This window comes from Protopterus annectens, chromosome 13.part0 (assembly GCF_019279795.1).
Source record: "Protopterus annectens isolate FY-2018-M chromosome 13.part0, PAN1.0, whole genome shotgun sequence".
NCBI classification, from domain to species: Eukaryota; Metazoa; Chordata; order Ceratodontiformes; family Protopteridae; genus Protopterus; species Protopterus annectens.
In genome coordinates, this window is record NC_056747.1 from 1,348,241,311 (window position 1) to 1,348,258,149 (window position 16,839).

General features: G+C 42.8%; 1 protein-coding gene across 7 annotated transcripts in view; it reads right to left on the reverse strand.

The window, feature by feature from the left end:
- The window catches only part of CACNB1 (calcium voltage-gated channel auxiliary subunit beta 1), a 2,104,836-nt gene that overhangs the window by 203,208 nt on the left and 1,884,789 nt on the right, over positions 1–16,839 (reverse strand). For 5 of the 7 annotated variants that reach the window (XM_044055374.1, XM_044055371.1, XM_044055373.1 and 2 more), the window contains one exon: positions 10,890–10,898. The exons of the other annotated variants lie outside the window; for them this stretch is intronic. In XM_044055374.1, coding sequence (XP_043911309.1) covers positions 10,890–10,898 — 9 coding nt within the window. The remainder of the gene's footprint in view (positions 1–10,889; positions 10,899–16,839) is intronic. 7 annotated transcript variants of the gene reach the window in all.

Here is a 16,839-nt window from a genome sequence, read left to right on the forward strand (position 1 = left end):
TACATACTGGATGGCTGCATGGGGTGCAAATTAGGCATGTAGGGGATGGCTGCATTGGGTGCAGATTAGGTATTTAGATAAGGCTGCACTGAGTGCAGATTAGACATCAAGTGGATGACTGCATGGGTTGCAGATTAGGTATGTCAAGAATAAATGCCCAGGGTGCAGGTTAGGTATGTAGGGGATCAGTGCACGATCAGCAGATTAGGTATGTAGGGGGTGATTTCATGGGGTGCAGATTCCATATTAAGGGGATAATGGCATGGGGTGCAGATTAGGTATGTTGGGGATGACTGCAATAGGTGCAGGTAAGGTATGTAGGAGATTAGTTCATGAGCTGCAGAGTAGGTATGTAGGGTATGACTGCATGGGGAACAAATTAGTTATATCGGCTATGACTGTACGGGATGCAGATTAGGTATGTAGGGGATGACTGCATGGGGTGTAGATTAAGTTGTTGGGGATTGTTGCATGGGGTGCAGATTAGATATGTAGGGGATGGCTGCATGGGGTGCAGATTATGTACGTTGAGGATGGCTGCATGGAATGCAAATTAGCTACGTAGGGGATGAGTGTAGGGAATGACTGCATGGGGTGCAGATTAGCTATGTAGGGGATGGCTGTATGGGGTGAAGATTAAGTATTCAGGAGATGACTGCATGGGGTGCAAATTAGATATGTTGGGGATGACTGCATGGGGTGCAGATTACGAATATATGGGATGGCTGCATGGTTTGCAGATTCGAAATGTAGGGGATGACTGCATTGGGTGTAGGTTTTTCTATGTAGGGGATGACTGTATGGGGTAGAGGTAGGGTACATAAGGGATGGCTGCATGGGGTGCAAATTAGGTATGCATGGGATGGCTGCATTGGGTGTAGATTAGGTATGTAGGAAAGTCTGCACTGGGTGCAGATTAGACATGTAGTGGATGACTGCATGGGTCACAAATTAGGTATGTAGAGAATGAATGCCTGAGGTGCAGATTAGGTAGGTGGGGGATGACTGTATGGTGTGCAGATTAACTACGTAGCAGATGACTGCATGGGGTGTAAATTAGGCATGGTGGGGAAGACTGCATGTGGTGTAGATTATGTATGTAGGGGATGGCTGCATGGAGTGCAGATTAGGTACGTAGCGGTTGGCTGCATGGGGAGCAGATTACATACATATGGGATGTTTGCATAGTGTGCAGATTATGTATGTATGGAATGACTGCAGAGGGTGCAGATTAGGTACTTGGATGGCTGTGTTGGGTGCAGATTAGGTATGTAGGGGATGACTTCATGGTTTGCAGATTAGGTATGTAGGGGATGACTGCATGGGCTGCAAATTAGGTACATACTTGATGGCACATCTGGTGAAGATTAAGTATGCAGGGAATGACTGCATGGGGTGAAGACTGAGTATGTAGGGGATGACTGTATAGGGTATAGATTAGGTATGTAGGAGATAACTGCATGGGGTACATATTAGGTACAGGGGGCATTGCCGCATGGGGTGCAAATTAGGTAAGTAGGGGACGGCTGCATGGGGTGTAGATTAGGTACTTAGGGGATGGCTGCATAGGGTGCAGATTTGATATGTAAAGGAAGGAAATTCACCCTGGGGATCACGTCAGTCGCCCTGCTAGACAAGGGTCCAGGGAAGTAAATGGTGTGGGAAGAAATAGCCAGGGAATTGCTATGGTTAGGCTTGATTAGGCCCTAGGGCCAAAAGCCTAGTACCAACCTATGGGCCTATGTAGGGGATGGATGCATGGGGTGCAGATTAGGTATATAGCAGATGGCTGCCTGGGGTGCAGATTAGGTATGTAGGGATGGCTGCATTGGGTGCAGATTAGGTATGTGTGGGATGACTGCATGGTGTGCAGATAAGGTACATACAGGATGAGTGCATGTGGTGTATTTGGTTGGAAGAACTGCAAGGGATGAAGATTATGTATGTAGGAGATGGCTGCATGGGGTGCAGATTGGGTATGTAGGGGTTGCCTGCATGTGGTGCAGATTACGTATGCAGTGGATTGTTGCATAGGGTGCAGATTATGTATGTATGGAATGACTATATAGGTTGCACATTATATAAGCAGCAGATGGCTGCATTGGATGCAGATTAGACATGTAGGGGATTACTGCATGGGGTGCAGATTAGGTACATAGTGGATGGCTGCATGTGGCGTAGATTAAGTACTTAGGGGAAGACTGCATGGGTGCAGATTAGGTATTGAGGGGATGGCTGCATGGGGTGCAGATTAGGTACATATGGGATAACTGCATGGGGTGCAAATTAGGTACGTAAGGGATGGCAGCATGGGATGCAGTTTAGGTATGTAGGGGAATAGTGCATGGGGTGCAGATTAAGTATGTAGGGGATGATTGCATTGTGTGAAGAATAGGTACGTAGGGGATCGCTGCATGGGTTGCAAATTAAGTACGTAGGGAATTTCTGCATGGGCCACAGATTAGGTATGTAGGGGATGATTGCATGGGGTGTAGATTAGGTATGTAAGGGATCACTGCATGAGTGGTAGATTAGGCATTTATGGGATGGCTGCATGGGGTGCAGATTAGGTATGTAGGGGATGGCTGCATGAGGTGAAGATTAGGTATGCAGTGGATGAGTGCATGGGGTGCAGATTAGGTATGTAGGGGAAGACTGCTCTGGGTGCAAATTAGGTACGTTGGGGATCGCTGCATAAAGATTATGTATGTAGGAGATGACTGCATTGGGTGCAGAGTAGGTATGTAGTGTGTCACTGCATGGGGTGTAGATTAGGTATGTAGGGAATGACTGCATGGGCTGCAGATTAGGTATGTAGGGTATGACTGCATGGGGTGCAGAATAGGTAATGTAAGAGATGACTGTATGGGTTGCAGATTAGGTATGATTGGCATGACTGCATGGGTTGCAAATTAGGTATGTAGGGGATAGGTGCATAGGGTGCATTGGGTGCAGATTTGGTATGTAGGGGATAGTTGCATGGGGTGCAGATTAGGTGCATGGGGTGGCTGCATGGTGTGCATATTAAGTACGTAGGGGATGGTTGCATGGGGTGCAGATTATGTACGTAGGGAATGAGTGTATGGGGTGCAGATTAGTTGCATAGTGGGTGGCCATGTTGGGTGCATATTAGGTATGTAAGGAATGACTGCATTGTTGCAGATTAGGTGTTTAGGGGATGACTGCTTGTGGTGCAGATTAGGTATGTAGGAGTTGTCTGCATGCAGTGCAGATGTGGTATGTATGAGATGACTGCATGGGATGCAGATTAGGTAAGTATAGGATGAATGCATGGCGAGAAAATTAGGTATGTAGTGGATAACTGCATGGTGTGCTCAGGGATGGCTACATGGTATGCAGATTAGGTATGTAGGGGATTAGTACATGGGGTGCAGAATAAGTACTTAGCGGATGATTGCATGGTGTGCAGATTAGGTACGTAGGGTATCACTGCATGGGTTGCTAATTAAGTATGTAGGGAATTTCTGCATGGGCTGCAGATTAGGTATGTAGGGGATGACAGCATGGGGTGTATATTAGGTATGTAGGGGATGACTGCATGTGTGGCAGATTAGGCATTTAAGGGATGGCTGCAAAGGGTGCAGATTAGTTATGTACTGGAAGACTGCTTGGGGTGCAAATTAGGTATGTTGGGGATCGCTGCATGAGGTACAGAATAAGTATGTAGGGGTGGCTACATTGGGTGCAGATTAGGTATGTAGGGTGTGACTGCATTGGGTGCAGATTAGTTATGTAGGGTGTGACTGCATGGGGTGCAGATTAGGTATGTAGGGAATGACTTCATGGGCTGTAGCTTAGGTATGCAGGGGATGACTGCATGGGGTGTAGATTAGGTATGGTGGGATGACTGCCTAGGGTGAAGATTATGTATGTAGTGGATGGCTGCATGGGGTGCAGATTAGGTACGTAGTGGTTGGCTGCATGGGGTGCAGATTAAGCTCATAGGGGATGGTTGCATGGGGTGCAGATTATGTATGTAGGTAATGACTGTATGGGGTGCAGTTTAGGTACATAGTGGATGGCTGCATTGGTTTCAGATTAGGTATGTAGGTGATGACTGCATAGGGTGCAGATTAGGTATGTAGGGGATGACTGCATGGGGTAGATTAGGTAAGTAGGGGATGGCTGCATGGGGTGCATATTAGGTATGTAAGGGATGGCTGCATGGGGTGCAGATTTTATGTGTAGGGATGGCTGCATGGGGTGCAGAATAGTTATGTAGGGGGAGACTGCTTGAGGTGTAGATTAGGTACATAGTGCATGGCTGCATGTCGTGCAGATTAATTAAGTAGGGGATGACTGCATGGGGCAGATTAGGTAAGCAGGGGATGGCTGCATGGGGTGCAGATTAGGCATGTAGGGGATAGCTGCATGGGGTGCAGATTAGGTACGTAGGGGTTGGCTGCATGTGGTGTAGATTTAGTACATAGGGAATGGTTGCATGGGGTGCAGCTTATGTATGTAAGGAATGACTGCATGGGGTGCAAATTAGTTACATAGTGGAAGGCTGCGTTGGGTGCATATTAGGTATGTAGAGGATGACTGCATTGGGGCAGATTAGGTATGTAGGGGATGGCTGCATGGGGTGTAGATTTAGTATGTAGGGAATGGTTGCATGGGGTGCAGATTATGTATGTAAGAAATGACTGCATGGAGTGCAGATTAGTTACATAGCAGATGGCTGTGTTGGGTGCATATTCGGTATGTAGGGGATGACTGTAGTGGGACAGATTAGGTATGTAGGACATGACTACCTGGGGTGCAAATTAGGTACATAGTGGATTGTTGCATGTGGTGCAGATTAAGTAAGTAGAGGATGACTGCATGGGGTACAGATTTAGTTCATTGGTCATGGCTGCATGGGGTGCAGAATATGTAAGTAAGGGATGACTGCATGGGTTGCAGATTAAGTATGTAGGGGATGGCTGCTTCGGACGAAGATTAGGTATGGAGTGCATGGCTGCATGGAGTGCAGATTAGGTACACTGGGGATGACTGCATGGGTGCAGATTTAGTATGTTGAGGATGATTGCATGGGATACAGATTAGGTATGTAGGGGTGACTCCATGAGGTGCAGATTTGATACATTGAGGATGACTGCATGGCATGCAGATTAGGTATGCTTTGGATGACTGCCTGGGATGCAGATTAGGTACGTAGGGGTTTGCTTCATGGGGTGCAGATTGAGTACATAGGGGATGGCTGCATGGAGTGCAGATTAGGTACGTAGAGCATGACTGAATGGTGTGCAGATTAGGTGCATAGTGGATGGCTGCATAGGGTGCAGATTAGGTACATGGGGATGACTTCAAGAGGGTGGATTAGGTATGTAGGGCATGGCTGGAAGGGGTGCAAATTAGGTATGTAAGGGATGGCTGCATGGGTTGCAGATTAAGTATGTAGGGGTGACTGCATGGGGTGCAGATTAGCTGTGCAGGGGATGGCTTCATGGGGTGCAGATTAAGTATTCAGGGGTAGACTGTATGGGGAGCAGATTAGGTATGTAGTGGATGACTGCATGGGTGTAGATTAGGTATTTAGGGATGGCTGCATGGGGTGCAAATTAGGTATGTAGGTGTTGGCTGCATGGGGTGCAAATTATGTATGTAGGGGTTGGCTGCATGGGGTGCAGATTAGGTATGTAGGGGATTGCTGCATAGGATTCAAATTTGGTATGTAGGATATGGCTGCATAGGGTGCAGATTAGGCATGTAGTGGATGCCTGAAGGAGGTGCAGATTAGGTATGTAGGGATCACTGCATTAGGTACAGATTAGGTATGCAGTGGATGATCGCATGGCATGCAGATTAGGTACATAGGGGATCACTGCATGGGGTGCAGATTAGTTATAGTTGGGATGACTGCATGGGGTGCAGATTAGGTGCATAAGGGATCGCTGCATTGGGATTAGGTACATAGGGGATGAATGGATGGCGTACATATTAGGTATGTAGGGGATGGCTGCATGGGGTGGAAACTAGGTATGTAGGGGATGACTGCATGGAATGCAGATTAGGTATGTAGGGTATGATTGCATGGGGTGCAAATTAGGTATGGTGGGGATTACTGCTGGGGTGCAGATTAGGTATGTGTGGGATGGCTGCATGTGGTGCAGATTATGTATGTATGGGATGACTGCAATGGGTGCACATTAGGTGCATAGAGGATGACTACATGGAGGGCAGATTAGGAATGTAGGGGATGGCTGCATGGGGTGCAGATTAGGTATGTTGGGCAAGGCTGCTTGGTGTGCATATTTGGTGTGTAGGGAATGGCTGCATGGGATGCAGATTAGGTATGTAGGAGATGACTGCATGGGGTGCATATTAGGTATGTAGGGGATGACTGCAGAAGGTTAGATTAGGTATGTAGGGGCTGAACGCATGGTGTGCAAATTAGGTATGTTGGGTATTACTGCATGGGGTGCAGATTAGGTACAAAGAGCATATCTGCATGAGGAGCAGATTAGGTATGTAGGGGTTGGCTGCATGGGGTGCAGATTAGGTACATAGGGGATGGCTGCATGGGGTGCAAATTTGGTATGTAGGGTATGGCTGCATGGGATGCAGATTAGGTATGTATGGGATGGCTGCATGGGGCAGATTAGGTATGTATGGATGGCTGCATTGGGTGCAGATTAGTTATGTAGTGGACGAATGCATGGCATGCAGATTAAGTATATAGCGGATGACTGCATGGGGTGCAGATTAGTTATAGTTGGGATGACTGCATTGGGGTGCAGATTAGGTACACTGAGGATTGCTGCATATTGTCCCGATTAGGTATGTAGGGGATGACTGGATGGGGTGCAGATTAGGTACTGTGTGGATTACTGCTGGGGTGTAGATTAGGCATGTGTGGGATGACTGCATGGGGTGCATATTATATACGTATGGGATGGCTGCAATGGGTTCACATTGGGAAATGGAAATTCACCCCGGGGATCAATTCTGTGGCTCTGCTCGACAGGGGCACAGGAAAATAATTTTCTTGGGTGGCGAAAGCCAGGGTACATTTTTTGGCTAGGCTTATATAGGCTCTAGGGCCAATAGCCTAGTACCTACCTATGAACATAGGGGATGACTGCATGGAGGGCAGATTAGGTATGTAGGGGATGACTGCATGGTGTGCAGATTAAGTATGGTTTGGATGACAGTATGGGATGCAGATTAGGTACATAGGGGTTTGCTGCATGGGGTGCACTGTGAGTACATAGGAGATGGCTGCATGGAGTGCAGATTAGGTACATAGAGGATGACTTCATGGGGCAGATTAGGTATGTAGGGTATGGTTAGAAGGGGTGCAGATTAAGTATGTAGGGGATGACTGTAGTGGATGACTGAATGGGGTGCAGATTAGGTATGTAGGGGTTGGCTGCATGGGGTGCAGATGAGGCACATAGAGGATGACTTCACGGGGCAGATTAGGTATGTAGGGGATGGTTAGAAGGGGTGCAGATTAAGTATGTAGGGGATGACTGTAGTGGATGACTGCATGGGGTGCAGATTAGGTATATAGGGGTTGGCTGCATGGGGTGCAGATTAAGTATGTAGGGGATGGTTGCATGGGGTGCAGATTACGTACATAGGGAATGACTGCATGGAGTGCAGATTATTTACATAGTGGATGGCTGTGTAGGGTGCATATTAGGTATGTAGGGGATGACTGCATTGGTACAGATTAGGTATTTTGGGGATGACAACCTGAGGTGCAAATTAGGTACATAGTGGATGGTTGCATGTGGTGCAGATTAAGTAAGTAGGGGATGACTGCATGGGGTGCAGATTTGGTTCATTGGGCATGGCTGCATGGGGTGCGGAATATGTATGTAAGGGATGGTGGCATATGGTTGGGATGACTGCATGGGTTATAGATTAAGTATGGAGGGGATGGCTGCATGGGGTGCAGATTAGGTATGTAGTGGATTGGTGAATGGAGTGCAGATTAGGTACATTGTGGATAACTGCATGGGGTTCAGATTTGGTATGTTGGGGATGACTGCATGGGATACAGATTAGGTATGCAGGGGATGACTCCATGGGGTGCAGATTTGATACATCAAGGATGACTGCATGGCGTGCAGATTAGGTATGGTTTGAATGACTGTATGGGGTGCAGATGAGGTATGTAGGGGTTTGCTTCATGGGGTGCAGATTGAGTACATGGGGGATGGCTGCATGTACCTAATCTGCACAACATTCAGTTATGCTCTATATACCTAATCTAGTTTCCACCCCATGCAGCCATCCCCTACGTACCTAATATGTCCTCATTCTCTAAGTCATCCCCTACATACTTAATCTGAAAACCATGCAGTCATCCCAACAATATGCAGCCATCCCTTACATACATATTCTTTACCTCATGCAGCCATGCCCAGCAGACCAAATCTGCACCCCATGCAGTCATGCCCTACTTACTTAATCTGCAGATTAGGTACATAGGGGATGGCTGCATGGGGTGCAGATTAAATAGGTAGGGTTTGACTTCATGGGGGCAGATTAGGTATGTGGGGGATGGCTGCATGGGTTGCAGATTAAGTATATAGGGGATGACTGTATGGGGTGCAGATTAGCTATGCTGACTGCATGGGGTGCAGATTAGCTATGCAGGGTATGGCTGCATGGGGTGCAGATTAGGTACAAAGGGGATAGCTGCATGGGTAACAGATTAGGTACGTAGGGTGTGGCTGCATGGGGTGCAGATTATTTACGTAGGGGATGGCTGCATGGGGTGCAAATTTGATATGTAGGGTATGGCTTTATGGGATGCAGATTAGGTATGTAGGGGGTGGCTGCATGGGGTGCAGATTAGGTATGTAGTGGATGAATGCATGGCATGCAGATTAGGTACACAGGGGATGATTGCATGGGGTGCAGATTAGGTATGTAATGGAAGATTTCATTGGATGCACATTAGGTACATTTGGGATGGCTGCATGGGATGCACATTAGGTACATTGGGGATGGCTGCATGGGATGCAGATTAAGTATGCAGGAGATGGCTGCATGGGATGCAGATTAGGTATGCAGGGGATGACTGCATGGGGTTCAGATTAGGTATGTAGGGGATGACTGCATGGGGTGCACATTAGGTATGCAGGGGATGGCTGCATGGAGTTTCACAGCAGTTCATAGTCCATATTGTCAGCAGAGACTAAATCTATGACTTTAGTTGCTCTGCAAATGAAGTGTGCCAATGTACCTGTTAAGTACAATACGGTATTACTGGAAACAACACACAGGCAAACATTTCATATGACAGAATGGGTTAAACTTCAATTACGCATTAAAAACATATCCAGTGTTTTGCACCATTCATGGCTAACATAAATGCACAGAATTATTCTGACTAGGAAAATAATGTGGATGAAAAGAGGATGCACATTCCTAAACATAAGACCACCAAGAACGGCTAAAATTTGTTTAATTTTCCTTGATCAGGATTGAACCTGGGCTACAGAAATAAGAGCTCCATTTCACCTTCATTGTTGCCATCATTATCATCATCATCCTCATTCTCTAAGTCACCTGATCTGCTGATGGTCACAGCAGTTCTGTCTGAAAGAGGTAGGTTAAACATTTGTATTCCCTGTAACAACGTCTGCTCCTTGGGAACCCAAAAGAAATGCATTTAGTCAGCCCTAGCCTGGCTCAGGGGCCCTTTTCCAATGGCTGAGCCTGGTACACCTCCTATGGGAGGCACTGTGTTGACATCCACAGAAGGTGCCCAAACCACCTCAATTTACTCCTCTCAACACAGAGGGGCAGAGGATATTCTCTGAGATCCTGCCACATGGCTGACCTTTTCATTCTGTCATAATGACTGGACCCTGCTACCCCTACAAAAGCACTTCATTTCTGCCACCTATATGTGTGATCTCTTTTTTTCAGTTTCTTCTCAAAGCGTATGACCATTGGTGAGGACAGGAACATAGACTGGCCAGTATATGAACTTCTTTTCATGAATCAGCTCTTCCTTTACCAGTACAATCCAGTGCAACACCAACAGTACTGGTGTCACTGCACTCATCTGCTGACTAGTCTCCTGGTTTACCTCTAGCCTTACTCATGAACAAGATCCCAAGATACTTACAACTGTTCCGTCTATGGTAGCAGCCAACTAATGTGGAGAGAATATTCTGTTCTTTTCCAGGACAGAACCATGACTTTTGACTCGGCTGTGTTGATTTTTATTGTTTGCTACAGTCTCTGAGATGAACTGATGTACTGTACACTAGAGATCACGGTCAACCTGGCGCTAACAGCACTACATCAACTGCTAACAACATTATTCTAGGAATTAAACACCAAACACTCCTAAATGTAAACAGCAACTCTGACTTAAACTCATCTTTCAGTATCATAAGCCAGTCAGCCACAAAACTGCTTACTGTACCTTTCAGGCAAGACATGGTAGCCAAAATGAATTATTTAAGATATGGTATCTGACTTCCTGAAGGAAATGAGTGAGAATTTCAGACTGTGCTTATAAAACTTGAAATAAAACCTATGATCACTCATGTACTTTCAGTTCTGTCCTCCAAAATCAAAGTTCTAATTTCTAGTAATTTAAAACAGCTTCAACGGAAGTACAGAAATGTCTAATGTGTTTTACAGAAAAAGGAAACTCTAACTGGCTAAAGATGATGCCAAGTTTTATAATAGTTAATAAATTGCTGTTTGAACAAAAATTACCTGCAGTTATGGTTCTAAACATCTCCCTACAAGAGGAGGAAGGGGTGCATTTACAGGATATGCATGGACCTTCTGGGAATGGAAATCCAGGGTCTGAGGCATGCGGGTAGAAAAGGGTACATGAAGGAGGGGATGACTACTCTACAGTTAGTAAAGATTTGTGTACATACCCAAAACATCTGGATCACACGCAGAGAAGGAGGAGTCATTTGCACACCAAGGAGGGGAGAAAGAAAAGTTAATATAAATGTCAGTCCAGCGATGCGGAAAAGTCACTTCACTGTGGCAACAACAGTTACTAACAAGTTAGGCTATAACAGTCGACTTGAAAGTAATAAACAAAGGAGTTTTACCATATAGCCTATCATATTTCTACTGTTAGATCTTACTAATATTTAAGAAATAATAAAACCAGATGTGAAAAAGGTCCATAACAAGCATGCTACTAAGGTAAAATGAACTAATAAGGAAAGTGGCATGCTGTTAAGCGCATTCGAATCACTTTCATCCCACTCTATTTGTTAAGCATGCTCATGCCAGTAGCAACATTTCTGACAATGCTCGGTGATCAGCTTCAGTTACTTTTCCAAAAGAATTTGCTAGAAATTAGATGCTATAGATCAGAACACCATTCTTGTTCAATGATACAGTGCATTGAAAGCTTTCCAATTATATTTTAAGGAAGTCAATACAATTTCATTTTTTTGTTTATTATTCTGTTATTATAATAGTGTAAGTATCTATAGCAGAAAATAAATCGGAAAAGGGCCAAAGTGAAATGTGACTTCTTGTCATTATGTTTTCTTTTCTTTCCTCCTTTTCCAAGGGATAAATGCAGCCAAAATATCCACCACATCGTCTGGTTGTCCACTTGCTTCAGCTAAGAATGTGGTTGATTATCTTAAGCAGAAGACCTAACGTGTCAGATACGGGGTTCCCTCCCATCCCATTTTCTGTGGCAAAGATTGGCTTTCAGCCTTGCCTTCCTGCCTCCTACACAGACTGTCTGTCTGACAGATGATAAATGTGCTGGGTTCTATATGGCCGGTATTTACATTTTTTCTTACAGTTTCTACTGGCAACTCATCCAGCCACTTATCAAATGTTGCTGCTATCATTGTATAAGTGTGTGTATGTGTGTGTGTGTGTGTGTGTGTGTGTGTGTGTGTGTGTGTGTGTGTGTGTGTGTGTGTGTGTGTGTGTGTGTGTGTGTGTGTATATATATATATATATATATATATATATATATATATATATATATATATATATATATATAAATCTCAAAGTTTCAAAACTTCTATTTTCATATGGTCGAGATCATAAGATCGAAGTTTTGAAACTTTGAAATATAAATAAAAAGAAATAAAAACAAAAAAAAAATCTTTTCTTTACATTTTAACAGGGGAAGTCCCCCTCCACCCCCACACCCCCTGCTAATATTTAAATATCCTTTTATTCCCCTCACTTACATTTGCAGGTTCCTTATTTATTCTCTCCTCCAATCCCACTTCCTCTACCTTTTGTTTCACTCTAGTTACAACTTTACTTCCCCACAAAGATGGCTCCCTATACTCTAACTATGCTTACACTATCAGTTTTACTCTTAACCACCCTCTTCTCAGCCTACCTTCTTACCTCCTTTGAAAATCTGCACTATGTCCAGCTTATACACTCACACAAACAAACTACAACTTGCACATATACACCCCTAACTACACACTCTAAAATTACTTCCACTCCTAGCTACCTTCTACCTAAATACCACAGACTCTCCCACATTAATCATGTCCTACCCACCGATAGAAAATTGAAACTTCAAACCTATCTAAAAAACAACTTAATAACAAAACCAAATAATCCCATCTTACAAGATGGAGACATCCACCCCAACCCTGGACCTACCAACCCTACTTTTCAAATAACTAACCATAAACTCAATAATTCCCTCCTAATAGGACATCTGTACATTCAAAGCATCAATAATAAAGTATCTCACCTTCATGCCCTCCTAGATATCCATTCCTTTGATATTCTCTGCCTCACTGAGACTTGGCTAAAACCTGATACAAAAGACAATGAGATTACTCCCCAAGGCTATAATATAGTGAGACTTGACCGATCAAAACGTAAAGGCGGTGGAGTAGCAATTCTTTTTAAGAATGAACTTAATATCTCCACCCTTCCAGCTTATCCAACCCAGGATAGCAAAGTAGAAGTCCTCATAACTAAATTCCAATTTAACACCAAGAAATCCCTTTACATTATCTGTATTTACTTACCACCAGGTAATAATATACCCACTTTAGAAGCCTTTCTCAGCTCGGTATCTACAACTTACCCCCAAGAAACAATAATCCTAGGTGATTTCAACATAGACTGGAAAAGTATCAATGCTGAAAATCCTACCTCTCATATCAACCTCCATGGTTTCACCCAAACCATTACCTCTACAACAAGAATTAATAAACCTAATAAAAAAGAGAGTATCTTAGATTGGATACTCATAAACAAAGTTAAACAAACTTACAAAGTAGGAACCCTGCCAGATGATGTCAGTGATCACTCTTTGACTTATATTACAAGAGAAAAGAAAGATTTTCCTAACCTCCCCACCATTAGAATAATACGCTCTACCAAACATTTTAACATAGACTTATTTCAAACTGAACTCAGAGAATGCAACTGGAACCCCTTAAAATCCCTTCCTCTTGAAAATGCAGTAATATACTTTAATATAACTTTCTTATCCATTCTTGACAAACATGCTCCCAAACGTACCATCAGAATGAAGTCCAACATAGCCTCATGGCTGTCTAATGAAACTAAAAATCTAATTCTACTTAGAAACAAAGTCTGGGCCAAATGGAGATTCCATAGAAATAGCTCTGATCTTCTTCATTTCCGCCAGCTTAGAAATACTACTAAAAAAGCAATAATTACTGACAAAAAAAACTACTACTGTAAACTTCAACAAACTCATCAAAATAATCCAAAAAAGTTCTGGTCTTGTATCAATAGACTGTTTTCCCCAGGTAACTCTAAAACTCCCACCCCTCTTGATGCTGATCCAGATACCCCCCACCTAACTGCAAATACCTTCAACTCTTTCTTCACTGACACTATACAATCTCTAGCTAGACAACTAAACACTGATAAATCCAACCTTCCAATCAACCTAGCACACTCCTCCCATAACTTTAAACTACCACCCATCTCTACCTCTCTCATCTATAGACTTATTCATAAACTGAAGCCTTGTACCCCATCTGCTGACAAGCTTCCTTCTCTTTATCTCCAAAAAGCAGCCAAAGTAATCGCATACCCTATATCTATACTTATAAATAGGGCAATCCAAGAAGGAACCATCCCAGACATCTGGAAGGTCTCCCACATTATCCCTTTACATAAAGGTGGGAACTCTATCGATTACTCTAACTATAGACTAATTGCTCTCCTATCACCCTTAATAAAAATTATGGAGAAATGCATTCACCAACAACTTTTACAGTATCTCTCTCTCCACAGCATAACAGCAAGCTGTCAGCATGGCTTTAGGCCTTATCATAGTACTACCACCACCCTCCTATCCTTTACAGACACTATCAATAGAAACCGCAACAACAACCTTCTCTCTTCTGCTCTCTTCATCGACCTCTCTAAAGCTTTTGACATGGTTAACCATTCCATCCTAATTAACATTCTTGAATCTCTCTCCTTTGATAACCTAGCCATTAATTGGTTCAGATCTTACCTCAGCAATAGGCAACAGGCAGTTCTCTGGGAAAATCAAATTTCTTCCTTGTCACCTGTCACCATCGGTGTCCCTCAGGGCTCCATTCTTGGACCACTTCTTTTCTCTTTATTCATTAATGATCTCCATTTAGCAATTCCTCAAGCAACCTGCATTCAATATGCAGATGACTCCACCCTTATTTGCTCAGCTACCTCTCCAACTGAACTTTCTTCCCTTACTCAAAACATCTTCAACACAGTAGAAACGTGGTTTACCAGACATTACCTCCTACTTAATGCCAAAAAAACTAAACTCCTTCTCTTTACTCCCACTACTAGGTCCTCCCCCTTAGACTTCATAATCTCTTCAAATAATGCCGCTGTCATCTCACCTGACTCTACTACCAAACTGTTAGGAATAACCATTGACAATAATCTCTCTTTTGATCAGCATATTATCAACACCATTAAAATAGTCAACAGAAAAATAGGATCCTTATATAGAATTAAGTCTTTCTTAATCACATCAGCTAGAGCCAAGATCGCTCATTCCCATCTAATCTCAACTCTTCTGTATGCCTCACCTGTTTTTACTAACCTTAAGAAAACTAACCTTAACAAACTTGCAACTTGCTACAATAATATTGCCCAATTCGCTACTGGAAATCCCTTTAGAACTCACCACTGTTCTAACCTGAAACAACCAGACTGGCTGGAATTTCAAAACCATCTGTTAATCCCCCAACTCACTATTGCCCACAAAATACTGTACCAACCCAATAATACCCCTATACTCTCAAAACTTTTAATCCCATATAATAATCTCAACTCCCTTCGCTCTTCTAGTAAACTCATTGCCAGCTTAACAAAGTCTAATAACACAGCTGGTGACTCTCTATTTACTAATACAGCAGGAAGGAGCTGGAATCTGCTACCTAGTGATATAACACTAACTATATCATTGCCACTCTTCAAACAAAAGCTCAAAAATCACCTCCAAAGTCACTGGCTATGTCCTTGTAGTAAACCTGACTAACCAACACCTATACCCTGTTTTTCTCCTCTTCTACCATCTTCCTAACATTTAATAATTAGTCGTGTAACTAAGACTATCACTAAACCAAACTATATTCAATGTATTGCTTAAATCCCTCAAGCCTGATGTAAATTATTGTACTTATCTCTTACTAGAGTGCATCTATTCACCTCTATAAGAAAGATTATGTTCTATGTTAACTTTCTGAAGTGTTATACTGCATCATATGGTTTTTAATCCTTTTTTACCATGTAATGATATATTTCTATTTGTATACATTTTTATTTTGTTTTTTTTGTTTTTGTTTGTATTTGTGTGGAGCTTTTCTCCCCGGGCCTCTACTGAAAATGGATAAATATCCAGCTAGACTAGCCCGGTCAACAAATGTAAAATAAATGTAAAATAAATATATAAATAAATAATTAAATATACCAACTCAGAGATTGCACTACAGTGAAGGAAACAGTAAATATACCATTCCGTGCTGTAGAACGATCTTCATATAAACGAATTGAAGTTTCAAAACCTCGATCTTATCATCTCGACCATAAGAAATGCGAAGTTTTGAAACTTCGAAATTTAGAAGTAGACCCATATATATATATATATATATATATATATATATATATATATATATATGTGTGTGTGTGTGTGTATGTGATTGTTTATTTATATTGATATATAGATGCATATAAAGCCCTCACTGTCCACCATAGTCGTGTATGCTAACCCTGCGTCTATCCCTACATATTAATTTATAAACAAACGTTTCCTAACAAGGCTGGCCTGTAGCGATGCTCAGGCTACGGGTTTAAAGGAAGGAAAATAATGCGCATTGTTTTGGCTCATTTTCTTTGTTGTGTTTAATTTGCTGTTTGACCGGTAGGCATTAGTGTTTTTGTTATCCAATGATTTTTCACCAACAAGCACACTTATATCTTTATATATCTATACCTACGGCTATTTAAATATATAGAACAGATTATCAGTGATTAAATGTGTCAATGAATCTTCATATTCAAGAACCTTTGTGTGATGTCTGCCAAAATGTATTTATTTATTTAACTATTTATTGTCAGACATCCATTTACCTGTTTATACTTTAGCATTAAATATGGATTTTTTTCTTTTCAGTATATGACCTTTGGTAACCCTTGAATGTTTTCTTGAATTTCTCAGTGTCCTCCCATCATGCATTGGGTCATGGTTGATAAAGGTTCTTCGGACCAGCTCACCTGTTCAGTAAGCAAAGTAAGTAAATAAGTGCATGTGAAGGAGAAGTCCAGACCCGCAAGTACAAAGGCACTCGTTTTTTTTTACTTGCCACCAAACAAGTTGTGTAAATGTAAATA